The sequence below is a fragment of the Nannobrachium achirus genome, assembly GCF_963921795.1.
Source record: "Nannobrachium achirus genome assembly, chromosome: 9".
In the NCBI taxonomy this organism is placed as follows: Eukaryota; Metazoa; Chordata; class Actinopteri; order Myctophiformes; family Myctophidae; genus Nannobrachium; species Nannobrachium achirus.
The window spans coordinates 16842994-16863588 of record NC_137818.1 but is presented as its reverse complement, the minus strand read 5'-3'; the positions used below and the strand labels follow the sequence as shown (position 1 = coordinate 16863588).

At 43.1% G+C, this 20595-nt stretch overlaps 1 protein-coding gene across 1 annotated transcript; it reads right to left on the bottom strand.

The window, feature by feature from the left end:
* Positions 1–6702: 6702 nt before the first annotated feature.
* On the bottom strand, positions 6703–10704 carry LOC308290673 (uncharacterized protein; the record flags this gene model as incomplete). Its single annotated transcript, XM_080732584.1, has 5 exons — positions 10609–10704; positions 9449–9698; positions 8549–8621; positions 7898–8137; positions 6703–6950 (listed from the first exon to the last, which is right to left on the bottom strand). Exons 1-5 carry the CDS (start codon positions 10674–10676, stop codon positions 6703–6705), a joined length of 879 nt encoding a protein of 292 aa, XP_080588710.1. The 5' UTR covers positions 10677–10704.
* Between the last annotated feature and the right edge of the window lie 9891 nt (positions 10705–20595).

Genomic DNA, 20595 nt, shown 5'->3' with positions numbered 1-20595 from the left:
TTAATACTTACGTAATAATGCCATATACTTAACCTTTATATACATTTAACCTGTTGACTGAAATTGTCTGTTAAAGAGCATCCCAACAACCTTCATAGTGTCATAATTACCTTGTTAACTAACATACTGTGTATCTATCATTCTGCTTCCATGTTTGCAGACACCAACATCAGAGGAGGAATGGTGCACAATTGCCACCGAGGTTGAAACCAAATGGCAATTCCCACATTGCCTGGGTGCCATCGACGGGAAACACATCGATCCAGTCGCCAGCTCACAGTGGCAGCACATGGCACAACTACAAGGGTTACTTTTCTGTCCTTATGTGATCCATGGCTGTGGATGCAAATTATAAGTTTACCTATGTTAGTGTAGGTGTTCAGGGCAGGGTCTCAGATGGTGGGGTCTTTGACCACTCTGACCTCAAGGGAGCGTTGGTGTCCTGAACATTCCTCCAGCATAAAGGCTGCCAAAAAAATGTACATTGTACAGAGTGTGAAAAGTGTGAAATGTTAAAATGTACATTTGTACAAGTTGTGTGACATTTAAAATACTGTTTTATTCATAATATATTTAAAGAGATATTTTACTATTTCACTAAAAAAAAAGAAAGAAAGAAAAAAGAAAAACGTTTGATCCAATGTACACCCCAGCAGAAAGACTGCCAAATTCTGACATGTACATTGTACAGACAAGTGTGGAATGTTAACATGTACATTTTTACAAGTTGTGTGAAATTTTAAATACTTTTTTTATTCATAAGAATATATTTAAAGAGATATTTCACTATTTCACTCAACAAAAAAAATTAAAAAAGAAAGAAAAAAGAAAAACGTTTGATCCAATGTACACCATTTTAGGGGTCTTGATGATGTCTGTTCTCAGGAACATACAAAGGGACAGACTTCAGGTAGCCAGAAAGCTACAGAGGCTGCAAATTTGTCATGTCAAGGGTAGCTATTGGATCTCAGGAACATGGTTGTGGGAGATGAAGCCTACCCCGAGAAAGGACTTGATGAAGCCCTACCCCTACAGACAGCTGAACCACCACAAGAGGGTCTACCACCACCAGAGGGTCTACAACCACCGGCTCTCACGGTTCCGGCAGGTTGTAGAAAATGCCTTTGGCATTCTCGCCAATATAGGTTTAGGGTTTTCCGCTCCACGATCCTCCTTCACCCTGACACCGTAGTCAAGATGACCCTGGATGCGGCATGCCTCCACAACTTTCTCTGTGAACGGCGACCAGTGGTCTACGTGCCACCAGCACTGGTCGACTGGGAGGACGCAGACCACAGGGAACATGGAGGAGAGATGGACTTGGGGCCATGACTCAATCTGGATAGTATCCTGTAGTGTGCGGAGTCACAACGTTTTAAATTGGGTAATGTGTGCATGTTTAGGTTATCTGGTGTGGTAAGAGAATCTTAAACAATGTGTGATGCTACCAGATTTCAATGCCCACATTATCTGCTCACCCGTTAAGGCCAGCTTTAGGGATATAGCAGCGTTTCTGAATCCAGGACAAACACCAGTCATAGCTGCTGACCAGCCACTATATGCTCTTGCAAAGCAGATCCAGTGGCACTGGCCAGAGCAATATGGAGAAGACAAATATGTGATCATGTTTGGAGTTCTACAATGGCACTGGCCAGAGCAATATGGAGAAGACAAATATGTGATCATGTTTGGAGTTCTATTATATTGAAATGACAGCATCAACATCGGAAACCTACTCAAAGACAGTGGATGGACAGACTAGTGCTCTCGTTGAGGCTGGTGTAGCCTCACCTGGTACAGCAGATTAATTTCTTTCAGCATCACGTGTAACTAGAACGCGGTACGCACATCAGATTGCACATCAGTATGCAGTCTGTACGAGCTTATGAAAGATGCATGCAATGAATAAAAAAAAAGGGAAGAGACACCTATCAACATCACTTTTGAGGTGTGGTGCACGAAGCAGAAGAGTCCACAGCTCAAGTTCTGGTTTCTCATTTATAGGATGGAAATGACCATTGTCATTTTTCTCCGATCATTTTCAGAAGGTAACTTCAGATTGTACCCAAAATCCCAGATTTTTGGTCAACACCAATGTGAATTATGGTTGATGGCTTCCAATACACCTTCGAGACATGTTGTGCATTGAGGATCAAGAGTTCAAGTGTCAGACAGAGCTTTCTATGCTGTGGCAATTGATCTGGCTCATGAATGTCTCAATGCTGTGGTGATGGGGAGCAGTCGGGCTGATGGAGAACTACGAAGATCCAGAGGTGAGCCGTCTAGTTACGCACAAGCTTTGTCAGGAGCTAAAGATGTAATCATCACCATGAACAGAGGCTGCTCAAAAAGCATTTTTTGAGTAAGTGAAACGACTCACATCACATCAGTGATGCGGGAAATGAGTAACCCTTTCATAACCTTCATAGTGTCATAATTACCTTGTTAACATACTGTGTATCTATCATTCTGCTTCCATGTTTGCAGACACCAACATCAGAGGAGGAATGGTGCACAATTGCCACCGAGTTTGAAACCAACTGGCAATTCCCACATTGCCTGGGTGCCATCGACGGGAAACACATATCGATCCAGTCGCCAGCTCACAGTGGCAGCACATGGCAAAGAATGTACATTGTACAGAGTGTGAAAAGTGTGAAAAGTTAAAATGTACATTTGTGACATTTAAAATACTTTTTTATTCATAATATATTTTACTATTTCACAAAAAGAAATCCGACATGTACATTGTACTACAGACAAGTGTGAAATGTTAACATGTACAATTGTACAAGTTGTGTGAAATTCAAAATACTTTTTTATTCATAAGAATATTTAAAGAGATATTTCACTCAACAACAACAAAAAAAAGAAAAAAACGTTTGATCCAATGTACACCAAGTTAGGGGTCTTGATGATGTCTGTTCTCAGGAACATACAAAGGGACTGACTTCAGGTAGCCAGAAAGCTACAGAGGCTGCAAAGTTGTCATGTCGCCAAACCAACATTTTAAAGGGTGTGGCTTGCGATTCAGCGAGTCTGGAACCAGGCTACTACCCCTACAGACAGCTGGACCACCACGAGAGGGTCTACCACCACCAGAGGGTCTACAACCACTGGCTCTCACGGTTCCGGCGGGTTGTAGAAAATGCCTTTGGCATTTTCGCCAATATAGGTTTAGGGTTTTCCGCTCCATGATCCTCCTTCACCCTGACACCGTAGTCAAGATGACCCTGGATGCGGCATGCCTCCACAACTTTCTCTGTGAACAGCGACCAGTGGTCTACGTGCCGCCAGCACTGGTCGGCTCGGAGGACGCAGACCACAGGGAACATGGAGGAGAGATGGACTTGGGGCCATGACGGATCTGCAAGCTGCAAGGGTACGGAACCCTAACCTCACTGCCAAATTTACGACGACATGTTCTTAAGGATTACTTCATGTCACCTACTGGCCAGGTGCCATGGCAGGAAAAAAAACAGCGTTTTTGAATCCAGGACAAACACCAGTCATAGCTGCTGACCAGCCACTATATGCTCTTGCAAAGCAGATCCAATGGCACTGGCCAGAGCAATATGGAGAAGACAAATATGTGATGTGATCATGTTACACCTTACACCTGAATTAGATAAAATATTCATTCACTTAGCAGAAAACCAGCAAAACACAAGTTAGGTGACCTCTACTTATTATTTCTGCTCATTTATGCAAATATGCAAATTATCTCATTAAATATGCACAGTACAAAAATGACCCAAGCAGAATTGGATTCTACGTAAAAAATCACTATAGGAACAACTGAGAGAAGTTTGATACACCCTTTAGTCAGGTTTTTATAGGTTTTTCCCTGTCTAAAAGCATAAACACTGACACAGAGATGAGCATGGAGAATGAACAGTCCGAAAATGGCAACCAAGCAACAGTACATATCCAACAGGAGAAGGAGGAGTTGGAGACAAACGGCATCGAGGTGGAAGCCCCGGAAGACGAGCGGTTACAGTTTACAGTTACAGTTTAGGCATTTAGGGAGGGGTCGTTTTTTATTGAGGGGTGTTCCTGGAGAAAATGTATAAGCCCTTTTATAAAATGCCATGACCCTCCCTCTCAATTGGGGGAAAAATCAGTGACCCTCCCCAAGCATTAAAATAAAAAAGATTGACCCTCCCTTACAACATGACATTTACCACAGTAAAATTATGCCTAAAACCTAAACTTAGTTATTCCTAACCAGTGGCGAGAACAGAACAGAGAAGCAAGTACTGGGTGGGCACTGCGAAATTTATTTTCTTTCTTTCTTTTTTTACTGTAAATAATTAGGATTTGTTTAGGGTTAAAAACGGGTGCGGGCCGCAGCAGCAATGAACAACCAGTAAGACTCCCTAATCGGGAGATAAGCGACCGTTGGTCGCTTATCTCCACAAATATCACAACCTCCACCTCTCACGTCATACGGGTAGCCATAGTTACACCTGGAATGTTGAATCTCCATATATGGAGATAACCTACGCATCACACAAAGTCTGACCTCACCAGCCCATACTTGGGCATGGACGACTTATATCTCCATATACGGAGATGGCCATATATGGAGATACGATGACATCACAGAGTCCACAGCTGATGATGTGGCGTGATGTCATACAATACACAACAAGCCCTATATAAAGGGGCAATTCTCACCAGGGAAGAGAGCATTGCCTGGAATGTTGAATCTCCATATATGGAGATAACCTACGCATCACACAAAGTCTGACCTCACCAGCCCATACTTGGGCATGGACGACTTATATCTCCATATACGGAGATGGCCATATATGGAGATACGATGACATCACAGAGTCCACAGCTGATGATGTGGCGTGATGTCATACAATAAACAAACAAGCCCTATATACTGATGCGATACGATGACATCACAGAGTCCACAGCTGATGATGTGGCGTGATGTCATACAATAAACAAACAAGCCCTATATACTGATGCGGAGATATGAGCAGGGCAAAGGTGTGACGTGTGACGTGTGACCGACCGACCGACCGACCGACCGACCGACCGACCGACGGCCGGTGGAGGTTTTCATAGTAAACTGCTCCCTGACGGTCGCAATAATGGTTAGGCTAATACCAGTAAGACTCCCTAATCGGGAGATAAGCGACCGTTGGTCGCTTATCTCCACAAATATCACAACCTCCACCTCTCACGTCATACGGGCAGCCATAGTTACACCTGGAATGTTGAATCTCCATATATGGAGATAACCTACGCATCACACAAAGTCTGACTTCACCAGCCCATACTTGGGCATGGACGACTTATATCTCCATATACGGAGATGGCCATATATGGAGATACGATGACATCACAGAGTCCACAGCTGATGATGTGGCGTGATGTCATACAATACACAAACAAGCCCTATATAAAGGGGCAATTCTCACCAGGGAAGAGAGCATTGCCTGGAATGTTGAATCTCCATATATGGAGATAACCTACGCATCACACAAAGTCTGACCTCACCAGCCCATACTTGGGCATGGACGACTTATATCTCCATATACGGAGATGGCCATATATGGAGATACGATGACATCACAGAGTCCACAGCTGATGATGTGGCGTGATGTCATACAATAAACAAACAAGCCCTATATACTGATGTGATACGATGACATCACAGAGTCCACAGCTGATGATGTGGCGTGATGTCATACAATAAACAAACAAGCCCTATATACTGATGCGGAGATATGAGCAGGGCAAAGGTGTGACGTGTGACGTGTGACGTGTGACCGACCGACCGACCGACCGACGGACGGCCGGTGGAGGTTTTCATAGTAAACTGCTCCCTGACGGTCGCAATAATGCATTGGGATCCCAGCTGCACTTCATCCCAAAAACACATTTCCAAATATAAACTAACACACCCTCCAAACTAAAGTAACACATAGTGAGTAGCCTATACTGCTGCTAGTGTAAAAGTCAACGTGGACGTTACAAAAAAGGTGAGAAAGAATTTCTCACAGGTTGAGAACACAACACAGAGAAGGCTTGTAACAGCTGCCATTCATTTTGTGCTGTTGATCGTCTGTGGTTAAATCTGGGTCAAATGCACATTTTCAACGAGCGGTCGTTAATTTTTTTTAGCACCATTTCACTTTTTACTTTAGGGAGGACAACCATTGTTGCTGCCTTACACAGCTCTCCATTGTTTTAGGAAAATACATTGTAGTATAAACACAGCCACTTCAGTTCATTCACTAACTGCAGTGACTGTGGGGCATTTATAGGGATGGCACCCAGGGTTTGTCATTAAATGAAGCAGAAGGCTGTTGACAATAGTTGCCTAAGTGCCTGTACCTCTGGTGCCATTGTTTGCTTTTGAAAAATTGCATGACCCTCCCTTGAATCCAAAGTGAAATCAGCAGACCCTCCCTAGGACTGAAATTAAAATAGCATGACCCTCCCCTATTTTCCTCCAGGGGGTGCTGTTCATAAAAAACGATTGCTCCCTTAGCAGCCGCTTTTAATCCAAAGCGACTTACAATAAGCAGATAAAAAAAAAAAAAACATCACAATAATAAACAAGATAATAAGTCAGTACATTAACAGCAATATAACAATGTAAATGGATATCTATCTAGAGAAAAACACAATATAATCAAAGTTCTAAAAAACCTAAAAAAAACAAAAACAAATGCTAGGTTAGGCCTGCCATTTGAGAGGTTGCCGTTTGAAAGCTTCCCGGGCCCGTTTGTCACCCGGGACAGTGAAGACTACAGCAACCCGCTGAGCGGATACACGAGCACCCTGTACGACATGGCCATGGATGCCGTCACGTCTGTTGTCGTCCATGAGGAGCCACGCCACACCCAGGAAGAAGTCCCCCGCTTGGAACCACTTCTGCATATCCCCACCGAGACAGTACCAAAGCAATCTGTTTTTTCTGTAATCTGTAGTTTTTATGAAAAATTAGGCTCAGAAAAGTGGCCTCATTGGCCTCTGAACGTACGCATCATCGTCCAGGGGAGGGTGTATTTGTATTGTTGCAATTTACCATTACCTGTTATTTTCCAGTGTCTGTATCGTTCCAAGTTTTGACATTAACATTTACCACTGTGGTTGTTGCGTTCCAAAAGAGGCAACAATTAACAGTAAAGTTCCTGAACTACCACACCTACAGGAATCTAGGTATATTATCTTTGCAAGTAAAAATGCAACAGGACAGAGAGAAATAAAAATCCTGCCATGGCTCACTGGAGTGGAGTTTTCAGTTTTAATACACGTTTTAAGGACCAGGACAAAGACTGTTATGATTGGTAAAAATCATAATTGCTTTAAAGGTTTTAATTAAGTCTTTGGAGTTTATCAGCACACTCGTACAGCAGATAGAGATAGGCTATCCATTTAGACTGAATTGTAATTAGCTGCATTACAATATAAACATGGCTTTCGCTCTGCATGAAATGAATGACATAAAATGTAAGAAATGTAAAGGATTGTTTGGTTGATTTTCTGATCATCCCATATAAACACTGGTTTCGGTATACAAACACTACTCACAAGCAGAGTATAGAAATGAAGACTGAGGAAAACAGACATCCCAAGTTATGCTGCATTTGTTAGCACCAGAATGCCATCCACGTTCCAATTCAACAGTATAGTCAGAGTCCTGCATCTATTAAATTGGCATCTCTGTTGTTTTCTTGGCACTTTCACTTTTCCTTGAAAAGCAGCTGCACTCAGTGAAATGTAAGTCACAAAGCCTGTTTTTATGCCACTCGGGTGGAGTAGGGGATGAATGGTCATCTCTGCTTTAAAGACATGGTGCCCCCGGCAGGAATCGAACCCAGGACCTTCTAGCTGTGAGGCGACAACACTACTGACTGCACCACCGTACTCGAGGACTCATTATGGGTTTGATTTGGGCTGTGGCCATAGCTAGGAGATTGAGTAACGCTTAGATTGCTGGGTGGCGTGGAGGCGGACGAGGAGCAGGAGGGTGACTTGGATTTCATCTGCGGCCATTTGTCTCCAAAGGCCAGCTGCTGGGAGCTGCTGCTGGCTCTCAGGTGGCTTGCCCCTGGTCTCCTCTGGAAATGCTCGTCAACAACGTGGTCACAGTTGCTCTTTGAAAACACTGGGGGAAATAAGGGATCCGTGACAAAAGTCAATAACACATCTCAGTGAAGACGAACAGGTCAGTGTAACCACATACGTGAACTAATCAGCAATGCTATGTAGGTTACATCCTCATTAACTCTGAGAATGTATACCTACATTACATTCATGTGTATGCTCTCAGAGTTAAATTAAAGGTCTTATGATATCAAACTTATTTTATTTTATTTGTTTCCTGACCTCAATTACAAAAAAAAGAAAAAAGTTTCAACATGACTCACTGGAGTGGTGCTTTCAATTAAAACATTTTAATACACGTTTTAAGGACCGGCCAGGACAAAGACTATTTTTGGTAAAAACAGCAAGTCATAATAGCTTCAACACTCAGGCTTTTGCAGTGGAATTAGTTAGTTGATAGACTAACACTGACCTGATGGGTGGCTGCTGCTGACCTCACATCTGGAGGCAGGGTTTCTTATTGAGGAGAAGCAGGTTATCACAAGCTAAAAAACAGATTGATTTTATTGGCATGAATATAAGACATTTCACCTCTGTTTTTATTTCTAACCTACCTACAGAGTCAAATCCTGTTAATTTAAATTTACAAAAAAAAAAAATCCTTGGGATTTTACCGTGTACACTTTCAAGACATTCTTCAAATTTGTATCATAATTCAATATAATCCAAAATATTCATAATATTGTACACTAAAGTATGACTGTTGTTGTTAAGTTCAGTGCGAAAAGTGAGTTATTTCAAAACTGATTCACTCTTTTGGCACCATGACGAACGCTTGTAATTTTCTTTCGCGCCGCCATGACGAGCGTTCATCTTTTCCCCAGGAGAGCCTGTCTGAGCCAATGGGGGAGGGGCGGATGTGTCCCGTTCTAACAGCAGCAGCACCGCCGCGCTGAAATCTTGAGCACACGTAAACAATAATGGCGGCGGGATCTTTTCTGATCGTTTTTCAGCCCTGGATCCCACATCTCTATTTCTATGCTCTACAACTGGTGCAAACGAGGGACAAACTTCAGGCTCGTTCATTGGAACGGCTGCACCCGGTCGACAGTTGTTTTTTTTCATGAGAGATACGCCAAGACGAAACAACGCGTGACCGTGCACGGCGCGAATGACACAAACGGGGCGACGCGACAGGTCGCCTGGGTATCTTCACCCCAGTTGGAAAAATCCAAGTTAAGCGACATTCGCGTCCCCCCAACTCCACCCATCGCGTCCTGACAGCCATACAGCATTCAATGATGTTGATGTTGAGAAACGGATATGTTTGGTTTTACAGGTGTATCGCCACGATTCTGACGTGACACTTTACCTTTGTTTGACTGGCTGGGGTGCTGTTGGTCTTCTCTGTGTTCGCTGGTTCCTTTCTGGGTTTCTTGATGAGGTCAAGAGGTTCATCCATGACTGGTGCATAGTACATAATCTGGCTGGCCAGAGGGCTGGTGGGGCTCAGCGTAGGGCTCCAGGTGGATGTAGGGCTCTGTGGAACACTGAACACGGCTGGTGCTGGCGTCGAACTCTGGAGGCCCCTGGCCCTGCTTCTGCTCAGCGCCCTCTCTCGCCTGGAACACAAGCACTCATTTTAACTCATTCAGGACGGGTGCCCCTTCTTGGTGTTGCGTTGTGAGCTAGTAGATCGGCAATTTTCACTACTTATCAAAGTTTTCTAATTTATGGAATTTCTTAGATCTTTTTATTTTAATGAAATTACTAAGAAAAATCATAGCATTTTTGTTTTATTCAAGAAAATCTTAGCTTTTAGGGGAATGTTTTTTTTTTCTTCTTTGTTTTTGTTATTAGCGCCGATCCCGAGAATACTCGTGAAAAATACTCGAGTAGCACATGCTGCCGATCCCGAGTATACTCGTGAAAAGTACTCTATTACTGTAACGGCGGTTCTCCTACCCTGTTGGTGCGCGGAAGGTCCTGACACGATCGCCCTCGCCGATTCATCATCATCACGGATCCACGAGCACAAAATAGTAATCCCATAACATTGAGGCAGACGGGGAATCTCATCTTTAATGTCCATTATCTCGAAACAACACTTTCAAAGGGAGGACGGCAGTAGATTCCCGCTTATATAACACATGTTGAAAAGCACCGATCCGCCATTACACAACAGTATGTTGATGACGAGCGATTCCGGTGAATGACGTGATGACGTCAAACCGGAAGTGTTTACGCTATGGACTTCTGGCCTTCAAAATAAGAAAACGGTCGTGGATGCAGCCTGCGGGAGGCACGCTGGACATTTTAATCCGTTAATTTCTGGAGCACTAAATGAGTTAACAAAACATTAAGGCGCCTATAAAAATATGTCCACGAGTGGGTCCCGACCCAGTGTTTGGGAACCAGTGATGTACAGTATATACAGTAGCAACAGTTTTATTTTGGAATAAATGGGTTAATACCCCCAAATTCTATAGACTGATATAAGAATTGTAAATAAACAGAACAGGTTTCACCCACCTTTCCTCCAAGGTGAGGAGGCATGTGGTGGGGTATACAGCTAGGGCTTGCACCCGCTCATCAGTCATATGTCTGCATCTGTCTTCACTTCTGAGGTTGGGCTGACCTGGGGAAACTGTCACAAAGTTGGTTAAAGAAATTAAAATAAATAACGGTACATTACACTGAATGGAAGAAGTTGGGTAACGAGCATTAGTGAGGACCAATTATAAGAAGATAGGTTGAAAATGAGTTAAGTGCATTGTTAACCCCTTAACTCTGTATTATAATTTGATGTACAATGGTGGCGTACAAAAGGGGAAATCTCGCTCTTTCGACGTCCCATTATTTAGACTAAGGGAGTCAGCAGGTTAGCTACTCACCCACGTCACGGTTACTGAGGTTAGGGTTAGCGTTTGGGTTAGGTTTAGGAATAGAGGTTAACATTCACCCGCGTCGGCATGTTAGCTACTCACCCGCGTCGGCAAGTTAGCTTTTCACCAGTTCACCCGCGTCGAAAGAATGGACTGTCGAACAGATGCGATGTCGCAATATCGACATGCTCCCGTACAAAAACAAATTGTGTTGTGAGCTTGTAGATCTGCTATTTTTACTATTTAGTTTATTTTTAAAGTGATTTTTCATTAATCGTAAATAATCTAGAAAAAAGATTTATACTTTTACTTTTTCTTTTTTAGAATTGTAATATTGTAAAAAGAAATAACATTACAGGAATGTATTATTAAACAAGATACATACAAGATGTCAGTGACGATATCTTCAGATGTGCATTTGGACCAAAGCATTTGCCATAAACTGCAACTAAAGGTTTTTATACCCTGTATGCGTCCTCATGTGTGCTTTTTGTGTGAAATCTGAGTGCTTCTCTGCACTGAATCAGTTAATGTGTGGAGGCTCTGGTTCCTCCTCGACCAGACTGGAGCTCATCTCCTCTTCAGGGGAAACCTCCTCTTTGCACACAGGGAGGTGCAGGACGTCTGGGGGAAAAATGGTTACTTGCGCCAGCAGAGCGCAAGTAACAGTAAACTGCGTGCGGCTGCGTATGTAGGTAGCCGTGTGTGTTTAAGCCCGTAGCCCAATCAGGGACCAGCATTTCTGCTGCTCAACTGGGGCACAAGGCGGCTGTCGTGAGAACACCTGACACCGAAATCTTATTCATCCTCCTGCACCATGCCTAATGCTATACTATGTAATTATTTGTCTCCCCAGAAAACCTGGTAAACAGTAGTCTGTGGACTCCGAAGTGTTGGCGAACATCGAGGCATTCACATGTATGATGTATGGCCAGCTCCTTGAAAAAATCGATTAACAATGTACGAAGCATCATGCTGAAAAAGATGATCGGAGAGGATGAGACGCTCACCACCAGATCCAAAGTGGATCTCTCCAGACTCCCATCTTGCAGAGACATTCTAGTCCCACACATTAACCGTGTCAACCACCACCTGGCCATCTACAAGAGAGCACCCACACAGATATTCTGGTGCCCCGAGCCCTATGACCCTAACCAAGGCTGGGAGAACAATTAAGAGGGAACCTGGAACCAGTGCAGTCTTGGGGCCCAATCCTTCCCACTTCACACTTGCTACTTGCTGGAGGAAACAGTTGAGGAGATGGATGGTGAACAAAGACCAGAAATGAAGACCTTCTGAATGATGAATGAAGATCATTGTCCTTGACATTTTTACCCATGTGTAATATTTATGTTTTCTTTTTCAATGTTTCAGTGTTTTTCGTTTTATTTTGCTTCAATAAATACATGCCAAAATAAAACAATATGGGGTTATTTGTCTATGTGTATCACTTAATTAAGATGTTACAGAATATAGATGCTACAGAATAATGTATAGTTAAGAACAAATATATCAATAGGGTGCATGGGGAAGGAGTTGTTGTGATCCAGTTTAGGCGAATTGTAACATTCTTTTGTGTTTGTGTTTTTATGCATACACATGATGAAACCATGACAAACCATGGATGTACAGTTCAGGTTCAGCTTTCCTACCAGACAAGAAGAATTCCTAGAGCACATTGTGGTCTATCTACCTCAATGAGCAAAGTATGTGCGCTGAAAATCTATTTCAAATGGGAAATCTGGTAAACAGTACAGCCACCAAAAAGCACTCCACATTCTAGTAATGGTAATGAGACAGGGTACAGTTACTGGGTCTCACCACTAGACTACTAGACAGGGTACAGTTACAGGGTCTCACCACTGGACTCTTTGAGGATACCCTCCAGGCGCTGTGTCATCCCTCGCTCGTCCATGTCCTTTTGTTCGCTGCTCTCAACGCGCCGTCGAATCACCTCCTTAATCCGCAACAGTGTCCCCAGCAGGTTCTCTGTGCATCGACAACCGCACGGATGATTTTTTAAATCTGTTAGCAGCATCACTACTGTTAAGGTCCTTTCCCACTGCGGCGCGATACGATAACGATAAAAAAAATATTTCTCCATTGAAGTGGATGAGAGTGGATGGTAGTGTCCACACCACAACGATACCGGCGACGTGAACGCCAACATCATTATCGGATCTTTAGTAGGAATAAACACAGAATCACATAAAAGTCTTGATTTGAAACAAATGACACGATACACTCACCAACCATGACTGGTTGTGATTGTAGGAGAGAGAGAGAGAGAGAGAGAGAGAGAGAGAGAGAGAGAGAGAGAGAGAGTTTGGTTGTAGCATTTAGTACTGACCATATTCCTGGTTGAGCCCCCAAAGTTTGATCTTGTTGGCTTCATACTGTGACTTCTTCTTCAGACGAGAGGCCCTGGGGAGGAGCGCGCACACGCACGCACACACACACACACACACACACACACACACACACACACACACACGCACACACACAAAATAAACACAGAAGCAATGGTAGAGGAAATGGACTAAGAAAGGGGAGGAGCCAACCCGAGTTCCTATTGGAGGTGGTGCCCCCAGAGGCAAAAACTAAGAAAAGGGTATATTTCCTTTAAATTCTGCTTTAAATGTGAAAAAAAATATATATAATAATGTATTTGGCCTCTCATTTATAAAATGAATATAAATATATAACAAAATATAAAAAAATACATATTTTTAAATGGTGCACTGCCCAGAGTTCTCAGGTGCCCACTAGGCCAGTTAGCGTGCCATACCTGGCTGCCAGTCTATTCTTCTCCCTGCGGGCACGGGCCACATCGGGCAGGTCGCTGACCGGGCCCATGGCGTCCATGGCAGCCCTGAGCTTCTGCAGCTGCACACCGATGTTGTGGAGCTTCTGGGGGTTGGGCGTGAGGTCACTGGCGTCCGAATCACGACGCCCCTTCTTTCCTGGAGAGGACAAAGGTTCACAGAAATGTTTACAGGCTATTGTTCTCAAACGTTTTAATTTCAAGGTCCCCCTCTCTCCCAAATTGATATGTATTTGGCCTGCGGATGAAATCATATTTGAACTGGGGACCACAACAATACAATGACCGTTTCTTTTTTTTGTACATTTGCACAAATCTTAAAGGTCAAATGACATTCTGTTTTTACCAATCATAAAAGTCTTTGCCCTGGTCCTAAAAACATGTTTTAAAATGTTTAAACTTGAAAATCCACTTCATGGAGCCATGGTCTCTCTCTCTGTTTAGGTGTCATGAAAAACGGTCTGTCACCTGAAATACTCTATAATCACCACCAGGGGAGCCTCTCTCTCCCACTCATTCTAACAGATATTAGTATAGCTTGAGTACAATTTTGAATATTTGTACTTTACTTGAGTATTTCCAATTTTCAATTCTTATACTTCTATTCCACTACATCTCAGAGGCAAATGCACTTTATCTCTCCACTACAATCATTTGGATTTTGATTATTAATACAAATCACTCACTTCAGCCCTTATAGCCTAGGCCAGCAGTTCTCAAACTGGTACCCAAAGTGGCCACTGGCCACACACACGCACACGCACACGCACGCACGCTCACACACACACACACACACACACACACACACACACACACACACACACAGACAGACAGAGGTCCGCCCAGCTCCAACACAATGACCGAGAGATGCATGCTCTCAGACGCGATGCATGTGTTTCGCTGCTTTGCTTTGGTAGACTACAAGACACACTCAGTGAGTGACACACACACACACACACACACACACTGACACACAGAGGCTGAGCTGAGCCCTGACGAGGAACACACAAACAGCATAGAGACTCGTCGCGAGTGTTTTTTTCTTCCCCGGGACCGACGTTACCGGATCTCTGTGGTTACATCTGTACCCCCGCGGAGTTCAATTTAGAACGTACGCGGTAACGTTTCAATAGCTCTGCTCTGCGCTGCAGAAACACTTCACGGTCCTTCTGTAGTTATTATAGTAACATATTTTGTCTAAATGCCTCCGTTTAGAGAACCACCTATTGCTTGTGTTATCATAGCGTTTTACTGTCTGCTCTCCGAGTCGCCGTGCCCGTGTGTGTGGAGGGAGGACAGGGCAGCGTGGAGTTATAGTCGGCTGCTCCACGGAGCTCTGCTGCCCTAGGAGAGCGCTGTCCTCTGCCTCGGTAATGAGGAGGGAGGCGCTGTCCAAGGACACAGCCAGGGCGGAAAATACATAGCGATACATAGCGATTTTCACTATTTCACAAAAACATAAACTGACTACTTGATATGAAGGATATTGATGTAAATAAGATATTTGAATGGACACATGTATTTTATATGCCCATATTTACAATTAAAGGACAATATAATGTAGAGATTACTTCCTCAAAACTTGTGGAGAAATACAGACAGGGAGAGAGTAGAGCCCAGGAGGAGGAGGAGGGGGGGGGGGGGGGGTGCACTAACTGCTAGTGACGACACTGTCCGAGAGCCAATGATCAGAGCATCAGAGCCTCATTATGCAGAAATCGTCAAAAAACCACAGATAACAGGGGAACGACTGCAAGTTAAAAGTTGGTGTTTTTTTGGTGTAATTGAGGCCAGGAAACATTAAAAAAAGCATAAAAAACTCAAAATTTATTTTTGGATGTCACCACCCCTTTAAAGCCAACATTTGTAAATCAAATCTTTGCATCTGGGGGGTCCCTGGAACAAAATATTTGGGGATGGGGGACCGTGGCCCAACACATAATTCTGGGAGACCTTGCTTTAAAAAAGTTTCTCAAACTTTTTTAAAGCAAGGTCTTTAGCAAGGTCTTTAGCAACCACTAATGTAATTAGTTTTCCAGAAAACTGTTAGGATTGCAACAGACTGTACAACTAAAACGTTTCTTCCCTGTGTGACTCTGCATGGAGTGAGTTTCTTCCGGTGAGTTCAGGTCCTGGGACATCTTGCTCAAAGATGATCTCTGTACTTCCATGTTGACATGTTGTGTCTCGAGTGACTTCAGTGTGTTTAAAGGTGACTGATCTACACTGGTCTCCCACTCATCACTGTCATCAGTGATGTCAGATTCAGAACAGTGTGAAGAGAGGAGCTGGTCATCACTAGTTGGTTGTGATGTTCCACAGTACTCTGCATCAGCTTGTGTTTTCACATGGTCAGTCGAGGTGCTGGCTAAGGGCTCTGTGTCTCTGTTTTCACCATCATCATCTTCATTTTTCACTGCTAGTAATGTCAGCATTGACCTATCAAACTCGTCTGCTCTTTGAAGTAGCTCCTCTTTAATGTGTGGAGGCTCCAGACTGGGGCTTCTCTCCTCTTCAGGGGAAAGCTCCATGGGGAGCACAGGGAGGTGTGGATCTAGGAAAAAGATACAATGAGACATCAGTGAAGGTTTTAACTTCTTTTGTCAAGTCGTGTGTCCTCTGTTTAACCCAAAATATTTGAACATTTTCAGTTGTTTGTGTCCTAACCTTTCTGTTTTTGTATTTATGAGTTGTTTGTGCCACAATAAAATGTATTTTACACCTTCAAAGCATTGTGCAATTTGTGTTGATGAAATGGTAAAAAGACCATTTCATTCAATTTGAATTCCAGTTGGTAATGTTACAAAATGTGAAAAAGTTCAAGGGGAGGGAATAGGGCCTTAAGTTAGATTTGAACATTTTACCTGAGAGAGTGTTGCATCTGGTCTTCCTATGTAGTAGTGTCCATGTTGACGCCTCCTCTTCCTGTTTAATGTGTGGAGGTTGTGGTTCCTCCTGGACCAGACTGGAGCTCCTCTCCTCATGTTGTGGAGGTTGTGGGTCCTCTTGGACCAGACTGGAGCTCCTCTCCTCATGTTGTGGAGGTTGTGGGTCCTCTTGGACCAGACTGGAGCTCCTCTCCTCTTTAGACACAGACAGAAGGAGGAGAGAAGAGTTATTATCAGCTCAGCAACTCAGTGTTCTTTTTTTTCTCTCATTGGATGAGATGTGTATTACTTAAATACTTAAAAAAATAGATTCTAGTTGGATATTGTTAGCAACTTATTAGAGCAGTTAACAAATAAGCCTAGACTACTTTAAATTCTGAGTGTCATGATTTATAAAATGTTATGCATACAATAAGTAATTTATGACAAGCGTTGTACACACACACACACACACACACACACACACACACACACACACACACACACACACACACACACACACACAACCAATATAATGTATTTGATTCAATTGAACTCTACATTTAACTTTGTCTTTTTTTCTTTCTCCCTAGAAATGGATCTGAAAACTGCCCTTCAAAAAAAAAGAAAACAAAAATCATCGGGCCCCCTACGAATGGCAGTCCCCATTGAAGCTGAAGACAATGAAGCACACAACAAAAGTCCTCAACTGGGATTTATCTGGGGATGCACCCATTGTCCTAAAATCAGTGGAAAATGTGAATGCCACCTTCACTGATGGAAAGATCGTGGCAAAAATGGTGGTTTTTGAAAACCACCAATAGACTCTGTATTACCCGTCTGAAAATCAAGCTCTTTAGGAAAATCCCAAACGAAAATCCCAACGAACTTCACCACAATTGAGGTAACCCTATTGTTAATATAATAATAATGTTTTAACTCCTTATGATGTGTGATTCTAGATTTTACAACTATCCAATACAAGACACAATATGAAAACACTATTAACATTTGAACAGCTTATTACCAAATAATATGAACAGATATGTGTTTTTCTTTATTTTTTGTAATCTTACATCCTTGTAGCTCCATTAATATTAGTGTGCTATCTCCCACTGAAATAGACACAGTCAAACGTCCTTGCTATAGATGGCTGCTAGTTGCCTTATGATATCTAAAAACTATCAATGACTAAACAAAATGTTTGATTTCAAGGAGGAGTCCAGGGAGGAGGTCGTATTAGGAGCCATGGAGACGGACAAAGGGATGGAACTTCTTTTCGACAGCCATGCCATCGCCACGACGCCACCATCTCCCTGGAGAATAGGAGTGATTTCCAAAACGGAGAAGCCTTGTTCCCTTTCCGGGCAAGGATCACAGAAGAAGAATCTGGCATTAAAGTCACACTTATCTATAACGTTGTTGTTGTTGTTATTGTTTTTTGTTTTTCCAGAGGCCTAATTGAGGACTGCTTGATTGATTGATTAATTGAAGTAGCCTACTTGACTCAATTGAAGAAGATAAAATATAAGATGTAGGCCTACAATTCCTTGTTGATTTCGTATCCCATCTTAGAGTTGTAAAATGTGTAAAAAAATTGTTGTAGAAATTATAGATTCCACAACTTCATAGCACATTTACCGCTTTCCACGTGTGTGTGTGTGTGTGTGTGTGTGTGTGTGTGTGTGTGTGTGTGTGTGTGTGTGTGTGTGTGTGTGTGTGTTCTCCATGGATCGCCACCTTGTCGTGGTGGAGAGCCTTGCGTGTTCCAATGAACCTGAGAGCGATGCAGTCGGGAGCTTATGCTCCTGGCGGTAAGGTCGAGGGGGAGGTTCCAGACAAAGAGCTGTCCGAAGACCACAACGGCGGAACTGGCGGAGGATGACACGTGACACACGTCACAACGGCAGTGAAGGCGGATGAAGGTTATTTGGTGGCTCATTGCCTACTGGGTGCACCGTACGTGTTTGGCTAGGGGAGAGAACCCCGAATGACAAATCTGCTGTGAAGACCCGCATCAAGCACACTGTTAAATATTACCAGGATCTCACAATACTTTACATTATTATTTCACAATATAATACTGTATTCTGAATATTACTGTGTAATCACACCATCATCTGTGATAACACAACAAATGACTGTACTCTAAATTGTTATCAGGATTACACAACACTTTACAATATATCTCACAATAAAATATTGTGTTCAGAATGTTACTGTGATATCACAACAAATTACTTGTACTGTGCTGCATTGTGGGATTACATTTCAAATTTATATCCATTGTGAGAGGGAAAGCAGTGAACTGATGGTGAAGATGGAATTATGAAATTATGAAGTCAATTTCAATTCAAAGGAACTTTCAGAAGTCATGTGAAGTTCATAACATTGCTCTGATAAGGTAAGTCACGCTCCTTTTTTACCCCCTCCACCTTAATGACAACTAGTTGTGCTTTCGCGTGTGGTTCAGTCTTGCTCCAGCAATGTATGTGTGCTGCAGGCTCTGAAGTAGCACTGCTTCCCTGCTGACGTGCGCCTGTCGAGCGGCAGAAGACACCCAAGCACACCGGTGAACCGGCACCGAGCGACGCGCGCCACTATGAGCTTGTATATCTGCTATTAGTTAAAGCGGTGTGTGAGGGAAACACACATTTAAACTGTCGAGTTAAATGTGTATTTCCCTTACAAACCACTTCAACTAAATAGCAGATATACAAGCTCATATTGGCGCGCGTCGCTCGGTGTATACGCCAAGCCGTTTCACCAGTGTGCTTGTGTGGTTTCTGCCGCCGATAGGCTGCACGTCAGCGGGGCTTATTTATATCATGTCGGCTGCTTACTAGCTAGCGGACCGCGGTAGGGAACGTTCCCTGCCCGGTTCAATACGGCCGACGCGCGTGGAAGAACTCCCCGCGACGCACGAGTTACAGACCCACACGGGTCCATTTGGTTCCTATATCTATCATTTAGCTGTGGACCATCTGGAACTCCATCACTCGGACGCGATAATGACCGGACACTACTTTGAGAACCACAGACAATCCTTGTGTCAGTTGTACGTATCCTTACGCCGGGTCCATTTGGTTCTTCTCAACTATATCAATGATAATATTTGCACCGGGGGAGGTTTTATGCTCCAGTGTGGCTAAAAGTTGCTGTTGTAAAAGCAACCGATCCACAAGCCAAGCGTCACGACAAATGGGAGCCTGTAGATCATTGGTTTTCAAAGTGGGGTACGGGACCCCGCAGGAGTCCTTCAGGGAGTTCCAGGGGGTCCCTGGCTAAATTATAACAGGTCCATTTTGTTCCATTTGTACATTCTGAGAGTTAAATTAACATATATCATCTCAGAGATAGAAATACCATTACATATGTCCTGGGGGTCCTTGAAATTAAAATGGAATCACTACAGAGCCTTCAAAATCTTCTCTTATGGGGGTCCCTGGCGTATATCTTTTCAAATGGACGTCCACTGGCTGATAAGTGTTAAATTGGGGTTTGTGGAACCACAAGTTTTGAGAACCACTGCTGTAGAGATGGTCTATATTCGACGGGTGACACCATCAGATTAATGATTGATCATTAGCCTACCTGTGGTGTCCACTGCAGTAGGAGCTTAATTTCCGTCAAAAATCCCGTCATAAGTATAATGTCCTTAAATCTTTATGCATGGATTAAATGTATATATTTAATTGCCTACATTAAAACTTTGTTTTGACTTTGATGGAATCTCCTCGCCCAGTCGCCCCTCCCCTTTCCTCCACATGTGAGACATTATGGTCATTAGGGTGACATAGGGTGATTTTTTTTCCCCTTAATATCATAATGTAAGCATACCTAGAAAATAATGTAAGTCAGAAAAATACTGGAATGTGTCTGAATAGAGATTTTATTTTTTATATTATCTTCATCAAATAATATTAAAGTAAAATAAACTGAA